Source organism: Sesamum indicum, linkage group LG7 (assembly GCF_026168435.1).
Source record: "Sesamum indicum cultivar Baizhima isolate 11 linkage group LG7, ASM2616843v1, whole genome shotgun sequence".
NCBI lineage: Eukaryota > Viridiplantae > Streptophyta > Magnoliopsida > Lamiales > Pedaliaceae > Sesamum > Sesamum indicum.
The window spans coordinates 3,920,044-3,932,982 of record NC_142663.1 but is presented as its reverse complement, the minus strand read 5'-3'; the positions used below and the strand labels follow the sequence as shown (position 1 = coordinate 3,932,982).

Below are 12,939 nucleotides of genomic sequence, written 5' to 3'. Positions count from 1 at the left end.
CAACATATTATTTCAGGTCCAATCACAAATTTCACTAGCGCATAAATGCGCCAGGTGCCGCCAGAGCACCAACAGTTCTAGTTCGAGAGTTTGAAAGTTTAAAAAACATTATATTATCATATAATTTAATATTTTGTAATATTTTAATATTTTTTTCCTTTCTCAATGATATTGCAGATGACGTACTAGTGAAACTGTGACTATGAGTCTATGTGCTAGGTCTTCCGTATGTGGATGGGCAAGTTCATCCTAAAGCAGTTCGCTTTCGTCCGGAATCAGCTGAACAAATCGGTGTGGCTAGCCGACGAGGTCTGACCCCAGTTGCAGCTATACGAGGCAAGTGCGGACTTCAAAGATGTGGCCGTCAAGAACAAAGTCGGACTATATCCATTTGAGGAAAACTTTCTAAACACTACTGCATTTCGTAATTCATCCTTTCCTTCGCCCGATTCTGTCCCTCGTCCTAACGGTTCCTCATCTCTCTTCTGCCCCAGGGAACGCACTCCTGTCCGCTACAACTACTATAAGTCGTTCGCGCAAGCAGTCGGGCAACCCCGCAGCGGTATGTATTGTCTACCATAGGGGATCTTCCTATATCAACATGCACAAGAGGAAGATAACTATTTTTTTTAATAATTTATGAATATGCTGTTAATTGTACTTTTTTTCTATAGGAGGCAAAGCTCGATCAGCCTGTGATGCAGATGGAGTTATTCCCCAGATGCTATGAAAAGAAGGTCAACTCCAGCTGAAGCAGCCTGAGAGCAGAGGAGGTGGCTGTAAGTAATAATATTTAAAATATTTTGTTTTTTTAATTTTTTTAATACTAACATTTATGTTTGTTTTGCAAGAGACATTTTAGAAATTGTTGGAGGATCACCATCCTCAAGCCACAACTGATGACCAAGATACTCAGCCTGAATCAGAGGGCTTAATGGCACCAAGTAGCAGCTCTGGATGGTAGTAGTTGGGGCAAGAACAAGGATCGTGTATTCGGCCTTGGTTCTGAGGCCCACGCCACGAGCCAGACCTACACAACTCCACCGCCACCTCTGCACACAGACATGGAGGATCAGATGGTCCGATTGGAGACGATGATGGTCGACAAGATGACATGATGTAATCGATGAAAGCCATTGCCTCGATTGTCGCCCCATCACAGCCCAACGCCTCGAGTAATGGCCTATCACAGCCTTCGACTAAACCCCGTACCCCAAACGATGAAGACATGGGCCATGCTGATGAGAGGGGTGAGGTGTAAATTAGGTTTTTTTTTCTTTTATTTGTAAACATATAATTTTTATATTAATATAATATTTTTTCATAATTATCTATCTTTAATGTTAATTGCATTTCATAATTCAATATCTATTAAATTATCAAATTAAAATAAAATAATTAATTCTACTAATTAATTATAATTATAAAATTATTATTTCAAAATTAAAAAAATATATTTTTTAAATAATATATAATTTAGGATTGGGCTTTTGCATGATTTGCGTGTGTTTAAACAAAATAAATGTCGTTCCTAATTTAATGACTAAATATCGTATGATCATTCTAAAATATGTAAATAAATAAAAGAAATGTTCCAAATAGAATAAAAGTATTCCAAAAAGATAATTTACATTTTTTTGATAATCAGACTAATTTAGAAATAGTATATGAATAAGTGGTACAAAAACCGTTACTAGTTAGAAACAATCATGACACATTCCAAATCCAATATTTTTTATAGTGAGAAAATATTCGTTATTATTTGGTTGTAACGCATCCTCTGTAGTGAAGGGGTACTACTACTACTACTACTACAATTAAATACAAAATAATTTACCCTTGTACAGTTTATGAAGCAAAATACTTGCTCATCCCACCAAGTTTCCATTACCAAGTGTTCAGAAAAATAGTTCAATAAAGATTTTTAAATTTAAAAGGATATTTAAAATGATATAATCAATTATTATATCAGGTAATAAAGAGGATTCATTAAGTTCTAATGAAACGCATCACGCCACGCATCTTCATTGTTTGGCTTTTCATTCTCTTTCCTGAGATGGACACCTCTTCAACGTCACGATAGAGTATGATTTTATAGGAAAGAAACCAAATGCCTCTGTACCTTGTTCTAGTTTCTGTGTCAAAACTAATTTCTAAGGAATAACTTGGAACTTATGCTACAGATTTACATCTTCGAATTCATCTTGAGGGCTAAATTTGATATACAACGTCCAACCATGCCAAAGTATAAGAAACTCTGTTCCTAATCTAACCTGACTATCAATGAAGAAGAATGCGTATAGACAAATGTCGTCGATATAATCACAAACAGGTGCTTCAAAGGCCAAGTTCCAGGTTGCCATATGGATCATCCCTTTCCTGAAAGAGCAGTAAATTTGTTCAGACGAAACACAACTTCGATCAACCAAGAGGTTTATTTGAATAATGAGGAAAGTGCACTTGTACTGTTCTCCAGATCTTCCACCCTGGCAGCATCCCCCATCTCAGCGCTGCCCAGTACAGACTGAGGCTTACTACTACATTCTGGGGTGTTATGTAGATTGAGATTCCTGGATCTGAACTGACAATAAGAGGATTGCAATTTCTGATGCATTTCTTCCTCGCAATGCTCATCTTTACGGTCCATTTCAATGATAATCTGCACGGATGTGGACATCTTGTGAATAAGGATACAGGCACAAACAGATTGGAAAAACACCATTTTGAGGTTTTAGCTTGTTAGTTCAAAAAAAGATGCCTTTTTTTTTTAAAAAAAAAAGGGAAGAAAAGAAAGAAAATAACATATCATGAACATCTTAGAGATCTATCTCAAGTGGGTGTTGATACCTTTGTTGGGATCTTTTGGAAGGTTGGGAGAAATCTTTGACCGCAATACTCATTGAAGAGGAGCGTAGAAATGATTAGTGGAATAGTGAAACTTGACGCAATCGGTGATTCTTTGATTCCAAAAACTCCCAAAGCAATTATTTGGGTCAGCACCAATGAGAATATTGTTGTGTTGTGAACAATAGGCCAATATAGTCCCCCAGTATCATACTCTGTGATATATACATTCAGTATCTGAAACATACATTAAGAGATAAAAATTAAAATGATGTCCTGAATGCAAAAATTTGGCAAATTACATCATAGCAAATGAGAGAACAGAAATAAGCGGATAAAGGCATCAGATTTTAAGAGAATAAGTAGCAGCGGTTCTTGAGATTCTGAAATCTATAGATTATGTCAAAAAAATGAAACATAGTGCACCATTAGGTAAAGGCATAAGTCTAGGCTTATATCATGTATCAGCTGGTGACCACTAGTCAATGCTAAGAGGTATTCTAGGCCCAACAATATTGAGAGAAAGAAATGAGTGTGAAAATAATGTACCCAGCGGGAGAGAATTCGTAGTAATTGAACCAACGCAACCACATTGGTAAGGCTATCCTTGAAAATATATCCAAGGATATAAAATCAGCATTGCTAATGAAATTAAGCCCACATGGAATAGCAATAACCTAAAAAATAGAATACTGATGCATGAAATCCTCAATCAGACATCACATCATAAACCCCTCGAACACAAAGGAAGATAAAAGAAAAGAGAAAGAAATGGCTAAAAGGGTTTTCTTTTATTAGGCATATACCAAAGCAAGAATAATATATCCTAAGGTTACAGGTGAATTGGACTCTAACTTATGAATACAAAAGCCATGCAAAAGCAAGGAAAGTGGATTTTTAACATGCCAAGATTCCAAAAATTGTACTTACTGGTTGACCGCCATTATTCCAAGATTTCATATAAACGTTGAACTAAGTTAACCCGCTTCATAAGACTATAAGAAGTCTCATTCTACTCAAGAAATCAGTCGATTATCAGTCACAATGAACAAACAAAATACAAAAGATTTTAATTCCAGCATATCCATAGATACATGACTCATGGACTACGAGAAGATTCTCATCAGCTAAGTTGTCAAAGAGAAGATTCTAAGCAAAATTGAGCTTGCAAATATAAGGGAATACGCCTCAGTGTTTTAAAGTAGAAACACAAAAACAGAGTGCCCCTAAACAAAACACAGGATCCATAGTTATTTATGTTAGCTAAACTTCTTAAAAGGAAAAGAAATCAAAATGATTCAACAAACAATGGAAAATTCAAGCACATTGTTATTAGTCATTACCTGATTGCGGTAAACTAGATAAGCAAGGAAAAAGTAAACCAGTAAGAAGGGCAATATTAGTGGTGCTATTGTGGAACAAGTGAAGCCCAGCACCCCAAACAGAAGGACTCTCGGAACTTCTGTATGGTACGGAAAGGTATATGCGCCGTAAGATGAATCATCCATATTTCGAAGAATGTATCTATAAAATAAGTTGCAGAGAAGAGGAAATGGCTGAATGATTTCACAGGACAAACTTGCCCAGCCTGATGCGAGAACATAAGTCATGAAGTAGGTGGCCTGCAGAATACAGCATGTTAATGAGATTAAAGTATGAAGCTACAACTCTATTTTAACTACATCATAAATGAAAGACTTTATGTTCCATTAGAATGTGGAGACAGACACAAGATACACATATCAACATTCAAAGAACTTTGGCCAATTATTCACTATTGCAAATGAAAGGTAAAAGTCAATATCGCAATAACCTTTAGAAGCCAAAAGGCCAGACAATGATGATGACACTACAACAGGACAATGAAAATTCAAGACGAAAGAAAAAATACCGTCGCTGGCACTGCTTTGGCAAGCAAATTTGGTATATTTCTTGCATCCCCCAACTTTGTGAATGTAAATTGATAATGGTCGATAGCAGCCTCTGTGAGAATATTGGCAAAGAATACATTCCATATAAGAAAGCAAACAAATTTAATGGATGTACTTCTTTTCCTGGCACCACGTGATATGGCGCCTTCTATCGTGGAGAAAAACATCATCACTGGTGGGACCAAATACAAAAAGATAACGAAAACAACACTAGGCAGATATCCAGTGATCAGCTGTACTAAAACCTTCCTGGAACAAAAAATAAAAAGAAAATAAATAAAACAAAACAGAAGAAAAAAAAGGAAGAAATTATAATCCCTTGTCATTCTAGTAAAATCAAGAAAAGATATGAAAGCATCAGTTAGACAGGCATCCTAGGATAACATATTTTTGTTTGAGAGAGTACACCAATTGTATTTATTTAACCTGTACTTGTGTTCCTTTTCTAGGTAAACATCAAGTTATTTGCGAAACAAATTATATTCAATCATTTGACCTATAATACATAAATTTTGAATGTTTGATATCAGATGACAATAATTTGTAAACTGTCCATTGATCTTTCTATCACAAAGTGTGGTACTTCTTCCCAATCTGGAAACACAACCCGTACACAATGTACCTTCCAACGTACAGATAACAGAATAGTTGAAACACACCACAGGAAGTCATTTCTCTGACAAGAAAATCATCTATGTTATGACATTTGACAATCATAGATGTATAGGGCAGCACTTTGAAAGAGGAAGATTCCCGACCTGACCGAAGGGGAGGCAGGTAGTAGAGCAATCTGAGTATCCAGACTCTTGGACTACACTAGGCTCAAATGAAAAACTATGACTGGGCAGGGGGGAACCACCCTTGTTTGGTTTTATTCTCATTTTAATTTTCAATTTTTGAAAGATTATTGAAAGTGAAAACATTTTTGTTTATATGTATTTTCGAGGAAATGTTTTATTATCATCCCATCCCAATTGTTAGGTTTTTATATATATATTATGTACATACACACAAATAAATTTCAATCATTAATTCTATAAACTAATAGTATATTTTTTCGATAATGCTTTGATATGACATCACTAACAACTCTAAATCAATAAAAGATATAACTATCAATATCATTTAAATAAACAATGTATTTGATTTGACGCCACTAACAATAAAAATAAAAGTATAATTTTTATCAAAATAAAAATATATTGATTTGACACTGCCAACAATGTAAAATACAATGTCATCAACTAATCCAAATATATTCTCATTTCCAGACGAAAACATAAATAAAATTGGAATCACATATTTCCCACTGAAAATTGAAATGAAAACAAAACCAAACATGGTAGATTTCTTACCTTCGTCCAATATCCTTCAAGAACGGAAATATCCTTTGTAGTTTATCCAGATGAACAAGCCCTTGTGTAAACACCACAGGGATAAGGAAGAAGATCACAAAAAGCATAGAGGCCACAAGAACGATAATTTTCCGGATCCAAAAGATTTGATGTGGTACACATAAATTTGCCCAATATATATCACTTGGTTCTGGAGCAGCATTTGTCACCCATGACAGGGGATTTGGTGATTGAAGAGTCTCTGAGACAAGCAATGCAGCATAACGAGTCCTGAAGAAAACCAAAGCAGTTCTGCATTCCTGCAGGAAAGATTAGCATGCCATAAAATTCTTAGCTATTCAAACCTTTAACTCTACCATCAAGCTCCAAGGAAAATTCTAGCAGATTGACAATGTGCTGTACATTCGAAAAACCCAGTATAGTTAGAGCATGCAAGATATGACCATCAATTCCTACTATATAAACTGGGCCCAATGATTTTAATTATTATAGTATTCAAGAGAACTTTGACCTCTCCCTAAAATAATCAATTTCCTTCAGACATCAATAACTTGGGGATTCTTTGTACGTTTGTACGCATTTTCATTGAGATGTGTGTTTTTGTCAACTCTTACAAATTGCGATTCATAAAGCAAAAATACAAACCAGAATGCAAGGCAAATTCCTCAAGGATGCAGTTTATAATAATAAGTCGGGGAGAGAACTTGCAATCTATTAGAGAATAGCAAGATACATGAACAAGGCAGTTATCGTACTGATTTGCATGTATAAATAGATAGTCACAAATTAAGCAGAGTCATGTGGCAAATGACCTTTTTCTTCACGTCCACACCATCAAAGCAACTTTCTTCCTTAGGAGTTTTGGCCTCATTAGAAAGCATCTTAAAAGATGTTGCAGTGCCTCCACAAAAGCCACATCTCATTAATCGTGGTACACAACATTTCTCCGTGTGTGTAGACTTCAGCATCTTATACATCTTCTCAGCATCACTCTGCACATGAAGGAAGACCACAGAGTAAGTCTATTACAGGATATACAAATTGAGAAGGTAAAACCACAGGTTTCGTACTAAGAGCTTAGACTGTTTAAAAGACCTCCCAGGCAAGTTACAGTGCTATAATATTCTTAAGCCCCAGTCATTAAGAATCACATTAGACGTCAAATGCAACACATTGTCCATTATTTTCAGGTGGCAATGATTGGTATATGTTAGTTGTTCACTTGATAATATCTTAATTATCTAATTTGTCCCAGCAGAAAAGCTGAAGGAGCCTAATGAAACATAGACCTAAGAGCTTTAGCTTGCACATAAACTTCCTTGAAATTATACATACCAACTACCAAGAACAAACTGTTGACTGGCTCCTTAGTGACATAGGTGGCGTTTGCATCCTTGCATGGGACAAATTTAGGATGGGATGGGTAATAGTAATGGTGGATAAAATTAATCCTAGATGAATAATCCAACCTTTACTTATGTAGACAAACAAGATGAGTAGAATATTCCATGGAGTGGGCCTACTGGGACTAGAGTGGAGGTGGGATAAGTTATCCCACCAGCTTCGAAAATTGAACGGGCCACCCATTTCTTTAGTAAAAATGGGATTTGGTTGGATTGGACCATTTATGCGGCCCAATCCAACCAAGTAAGCGCCCCCTTAGTGGAAAGACATTGTAAACAATTTGTTTATTGGGTGTAAAACAAACTATACAATTGGATGGATTGGGCAATTTATGCGGCCTAATCCAACCATGTAAGCAACCCCTTAGTGGAAAGACATTGTAAATAATTGTTTATCTGTGGGTGTAAAACAAACTACACATTTGGACCCGCAACTTTACTGAAACCCAAGTAGATTGCAATAGTAGGATTATTCAACTTTCTATAAGATCAATTGTGTGGGTGAAGAAAGGAAGTAGACTAGAAAAATCATTACAGTCCAAAGGATATGTGTTAAATGTGAGCAGTCCTCGATATGTATTCAGATATTGAGAATAAGAACTAATTAAATTGCAGATGAAGATGCTGATCTCGGGTCCACATGCCAGGATAATGATCGATGAGGATAAAACTCTGCCTCAGTGTTTAATATTGTCAAATTTTCCCGGCAGCAAAGATGCAACATGATTATTATTCAGGAATTACAGACTTTTAAGCTTGACGTATTGTTAATCAGTATATTTTCCTGATGGTAAAGCATAAGACAAGGCAAATTATGCTTCAAATACTATTTTCACCACGAGTCTGTAGAGTATATGCTATACAACTCTCAGGCACAGTCAGTTTGGCAATTGCTAAGATTAATTCCAAAATATATGACATGATTTTAAAGTCACAAATAAGAGAAGCAACAATCTTTAGCATAGTTGTAACATCACAGACATCGTACTTCAGAACACATAGCTGAAAGCATACGGTTACAACTTACAAGACAAAGTTAAAGAACTGCAATGCTGTCAGATGAGAAGAACTAGAAAGTGTCATGACTATTAGACAATTCAATTACACAAAAAGAAAAGAACAAGAAGATACTTTTAAGTTTACCATACAACATTACATATATTCAGATGCTCACCATCAATTTCTGGACTGCTCCAGACTGATAAACCATTTGGTGAGATAAATAGCTTGAGGCGTAGAACTCCGTAAAGAATTTTGCGACGGTGTCACTATATGATTCATCCTGAACCCAAGGAATGCCACGAACAATTACTGTAAAATAACTGGGGTGGGAAACGGATGCAGCAATATGCGCCAATCTGATCTTCGTTATGTTCTTGTATTCCTAAAGACAAGCAGAGAAAATATCATATAAAACCATATGAACTCACATTTACCCTTGACGTCATTAAAAGCCAAATAAATAGCGCAAAATTATCGTCCTTACATAATAAAGTAGGATACACGCGCAGCAAGTTATTATGTATAATGCAAGACAATGGGCCCAAAGCCTGCCAAAGAGAAAATTTAAGGTTAAATTTAGGAGAACAAAACCCAGAAAGTAGATACCCTGGCAAGAAAAGGATCGGTATATGTATTACTACAGTAATGGAATAATGGATATTATCAACTTCCCTACCTACTTAACAGCCAAAATTCATTTTGAACATGACCAGAGAATGCATGCATAGTTATACTAAAATACTGCAGAATTATGCATCAGGCAGAAACTAACTGCATGCTATTGATACTATTGCACTAAAAACTCAGTTTACAAATTCAGAGGCTGCACATGTAAAACAAATGAGCAGGAATATCTTGATAATCGATTACAAAAATATATATTCCATACCATTTTGATCCCTCCTTGACATTGCCAATCGTGAACACAGACAATGGTTCATTTGAAATTAGCTTATGCTCCATATCGGTCCCAAAATAATTAAGAGGAAGAACAAGAAACAAGCATATTACGGCAGCAACAGTGAATACTCTGAGACTGCACACAGCAAAGCAGCAGCTGATATCAGACCCCATCTACAACTCAAACATTACCAAATCCAATAAAGCCAAACAAGTTCAACAAATCTCAAGGAAAAATCATGGAGTTCGGATTGATGTATAGACCCATCGAATAGAACTACCAATAATACTTCCAAGCATGCAGATTCACGAAAATTTATGTAACCAAGAATATCCAACCATTTTATCAGCAAATACAAGAATCCTTCTTAGTAATGAGCAACATCGTGTAAGAAGCTTTACTGAATAAAAGCGAAGGAAAATAATAGAGGAGCATATGTAAATATTTCAAGTAATTCTGAAGACAGTTACATGTTTCTACCACATTCTATGGATTTAAACTTCTATGTAATTAAAAAAGGAAAATTTTGACTTTGATAAGATTCTTATGTTGCATTAAAATAAGGATTAGCACAAAACTATGAATATCCATTCACTTAAAACCCACTTATCTTAAGTCTTATGACTCTTAGTCTTATCCAAAGTGATCATTAAATACCGTTGTGAAATTGAACTTAGCTTAGTTTCATTAACTAAGACTGTACATGCAATTGGAAGCATTCACATTCAGAACATATCACAAAATCTGTATATTAAAAGAAATACTTCGATTTACTTTCACGAAGCTAAATAGGAGAAAAGAGCACTCTGCATCCATATTGTAGCTATCCAATTGGTACCTAACAAGGATTGGAAGAAATTCCTAGGACATTATTTACATCCATTATGATGAAAAAGGATATGAATTCCTAGCACCTCTCAGCAAATAAAAATTCGAAAATGAACCATGACATCTAGGGTGATCAGATTAGTCACAGAGACACTACATGCAATAATGAAGTCAAATTGGTTGGTTCAAGAACCCAGTTTATATTGGTCGGGAGACCAACGCCGTGGGGCGCTAAAGATTTACTTTTGATTCTCTCCATGAATTTTGACGGGTAAGGAAAAAAAATAAGCAATCACCCTAGCAAATGTAACTATAGAGCTATATCTGCTTTCCACTTCCAGTTGTGGAGTAATCTTTTTCCACTACAAAGATGTGGTGCAGCATAACGCGTAGGTGTATACTCACAAGACATATAACTGGATAAACAGTTATACAGAATGATATAGAGAAGTATCACCTGCAGCTTGTGATTGAGTAACATATACCTTATAGAACACTTAAAAAGTGAAACCCTTAAAAACAAATATCAAGCAAAGCTAGAGGAAATAAGTCCAACCCAACGCTACGAGCATCATCTAGGTACCCTTTTTTAAGAACTATATTGCTTGCTTATAACCACATTTACACTGAAACACTGACAGAGGCTCAAAATATCAACAAATACAAAAGTTCAAGTCAAAATGAAGAAAGCTCCTATAGGATGGTCAGCTGTAATAAGGATAGGCCAAATAGTCAAACTAAAATACTGTAGTACCTAGACCATAAAGCTTTGGTATAAGCAATATCAAACTGTATTTGGACCAAAAGCCTGAATCTTACAATTCAAAGAACAATTTATCACCTGAAGACAACCATACGTAGAAATACCACAGCATCCACACCGCCAGCGGCATATAATTCGTCTTCGGATGCTTCCCATGCCTTCACTATCCAACTAGCGGAAGGAATAAGCCTTCCAAACCAAAAGGAATCTTCATGTCTTGATTGCTCTTGAACAAGCTTCCGGGCAAAGTACACGCTCACAAGGTTGGGTTGTTTTCTTAAGACAGAGTACAAAGAAAAAGCCCCCACACATATGCCAGTATTGATACCAGCAGAAGTCAAAAGAGCAGATATGTTCATCTCTACTACACTGTATCAACAAGCATATGGAATGTCATAATGCGAACTTGAAAGGTAACCTGAAAGAACAAAAGAAGAATTCTTAAAATTATCTAGTTTGCACACAGTTTAAGCGACAAATGACAATAATGATCATGATCCATCAAACTGATGATATTAGAAATTAACTGCAGATAACCTCTCGAATGTTCTGCGCCCTTACAGAAAACTTCCAAAAACAAATCCATAGAATTACAGGAATAGTTCACTAAAATCATTCTCCCACTAAATGTAACAAAATCATTCACTGTGTTCAAAATTCCCTCAAATGACTTTGAAACAAAAGTTTGTATGAGATATCATTCGAATAGCAGACAAGATTATACAGAAATGGAGTTTTACCCACCAAGCTCAATTCAGAGTTGATCCAAATGATCCTACCTAATCATGCAAAAATTACTCTCTTTAAAATATATTTCCCATTTCCACAAAATTCCAGAGCTTGTGAAATCAACAATCAAATTTAACAAACTCGGAGAACAAATTGAAGGCGAAAAAGATCCACAAAACGCCTTATCTCACTAATTAACAGATCCAATCAATAGAATTCGATAAACAACGTCCGTATATTCGCTGATCACAATTTCAATCATATTCCTCAAAAAACGAAAAAAGAACAACAATTACACAAAGCCCACACAACAAATAAATTAATACAATTCAAAACTTTTCTCTCTTTCCGCTTTTCTCAAAAAACCTTACCTCTTTCAAGCGTTCCAAGAAAAACTCAGAAATAAAATCAATTTAAGCGAAATGCAAGCCAAGTAACTTGGCGTGGACTATACAGAGGCAATGAGTACACGAAACGATTGTGCTTTCAATCGACGAAATCAGAAACAGAAAGGAATCCCTAACAGTTAATTGAAAATTTAAGATTTGGGGATTCACATGCAAACTGAAACAGAGGGAGGGAAAGAGTTGGCAAGAGAAACACAGAAAGGGAAGAGAGAGAGAGATAGACAGACAGACAGAGAGAGAGAGAGAAAATCGGGCGGGACGTGTCATATCTATATATATATGAAATTAATTATTTCTTTGAATCAGATTCATAGCTGTACCAATAATGTTGTGCCGTGCCGTAGGATGCGCCACGTTCACAACAGTTGTGAGGGATCGTGACGCTGGAAACCATACCCGGCCTCCCTAGGCCCTGTTTGGCACTCTAATTACCACATAGATTATATGGACCAAGAAAATGTAAGTACAGTGGAAATATTTGGCCCACAATATATGTACTATTAGTGTGCCAACGTTTTCAAATTGAAAATATTTCTCCAGAACTTTCGAATATTCGTAGAAATCTATGATGATAACGCTATGTTTGGATTGATAAATTTAAAATTAGGTATTTTTTAAATTTTTAAGAATTAATTGTATTTTACCACTTGAATTATGGTTATTTTTACATTTTAGTATTTAAATTTTCATGGTGTCAACTTATTATCCAATTTTATGAAATTTTGCATTTTGTTATTGATAACTGTTTTTCAACAAAATTTTTGATCGAAAAACCA

The 12,939-nt window shown here is 35.5% G+C and overlaps 1 protein-coding gene across 4 annotated transcripts; it reads right to left on the bottom strand.

Moving 5' to 3' along the window:
• Positions 1 to 2,090: 2,090 nt before the first annotated feature.
• Positions 2,091 to 12,413, bottom strand: LOC105162192 (hyperosmolality-gated Ca2+ permeable channel 2.1). Of its 4 annotated transcripts, XM_088882792.1 has the most exons (12): positions 12,128 to 12,413; positions 11,106 to 11,445; positions 9,425 to 9,571; positions 9,020 to 9,083; positions 8,708 to 8,917; positions 6,943 to 7,122; positions 6,131 to 6,429; positions 4,736 to 5,024; positions 4,188 to 4,466; positions 2,848 to 3,081; positions 2,461 to 2,659; positions 2,091 to 2,379 (listed from the first exon to the last, which is right to left on the bottom strand). In XM_088882792.1, the coding sequence occupies exons 2-12, from the start codon at positions 11,384 to 11,386 to the stop codon at positions 2,369 to 2,371; spliced, it is 2,193 nt and encodes a 730-aa protein (XP_088738918.1). In that variant the 5' UTR covers positions 11,387 to 11,445; positions 12,128 to 12,413; the 3' UTR covers positions 2,091 to 2,368. The 4 variants fall into 4 exon arrangements, with proteins under 4 accessions (XP_088738918.1, XP_088738916.1, XP_088738917.1 ...); XM_088882790.1 differs by having other exon boundaries at positions 2,091 to 2,659; XM_088882791.1 differs by having other exon boundaries at positions 2,091 to 2,659; positions 11,106 to 11,396.
• Positions 12,414 to 12,939: the final 526 nt, after the last annotated feature.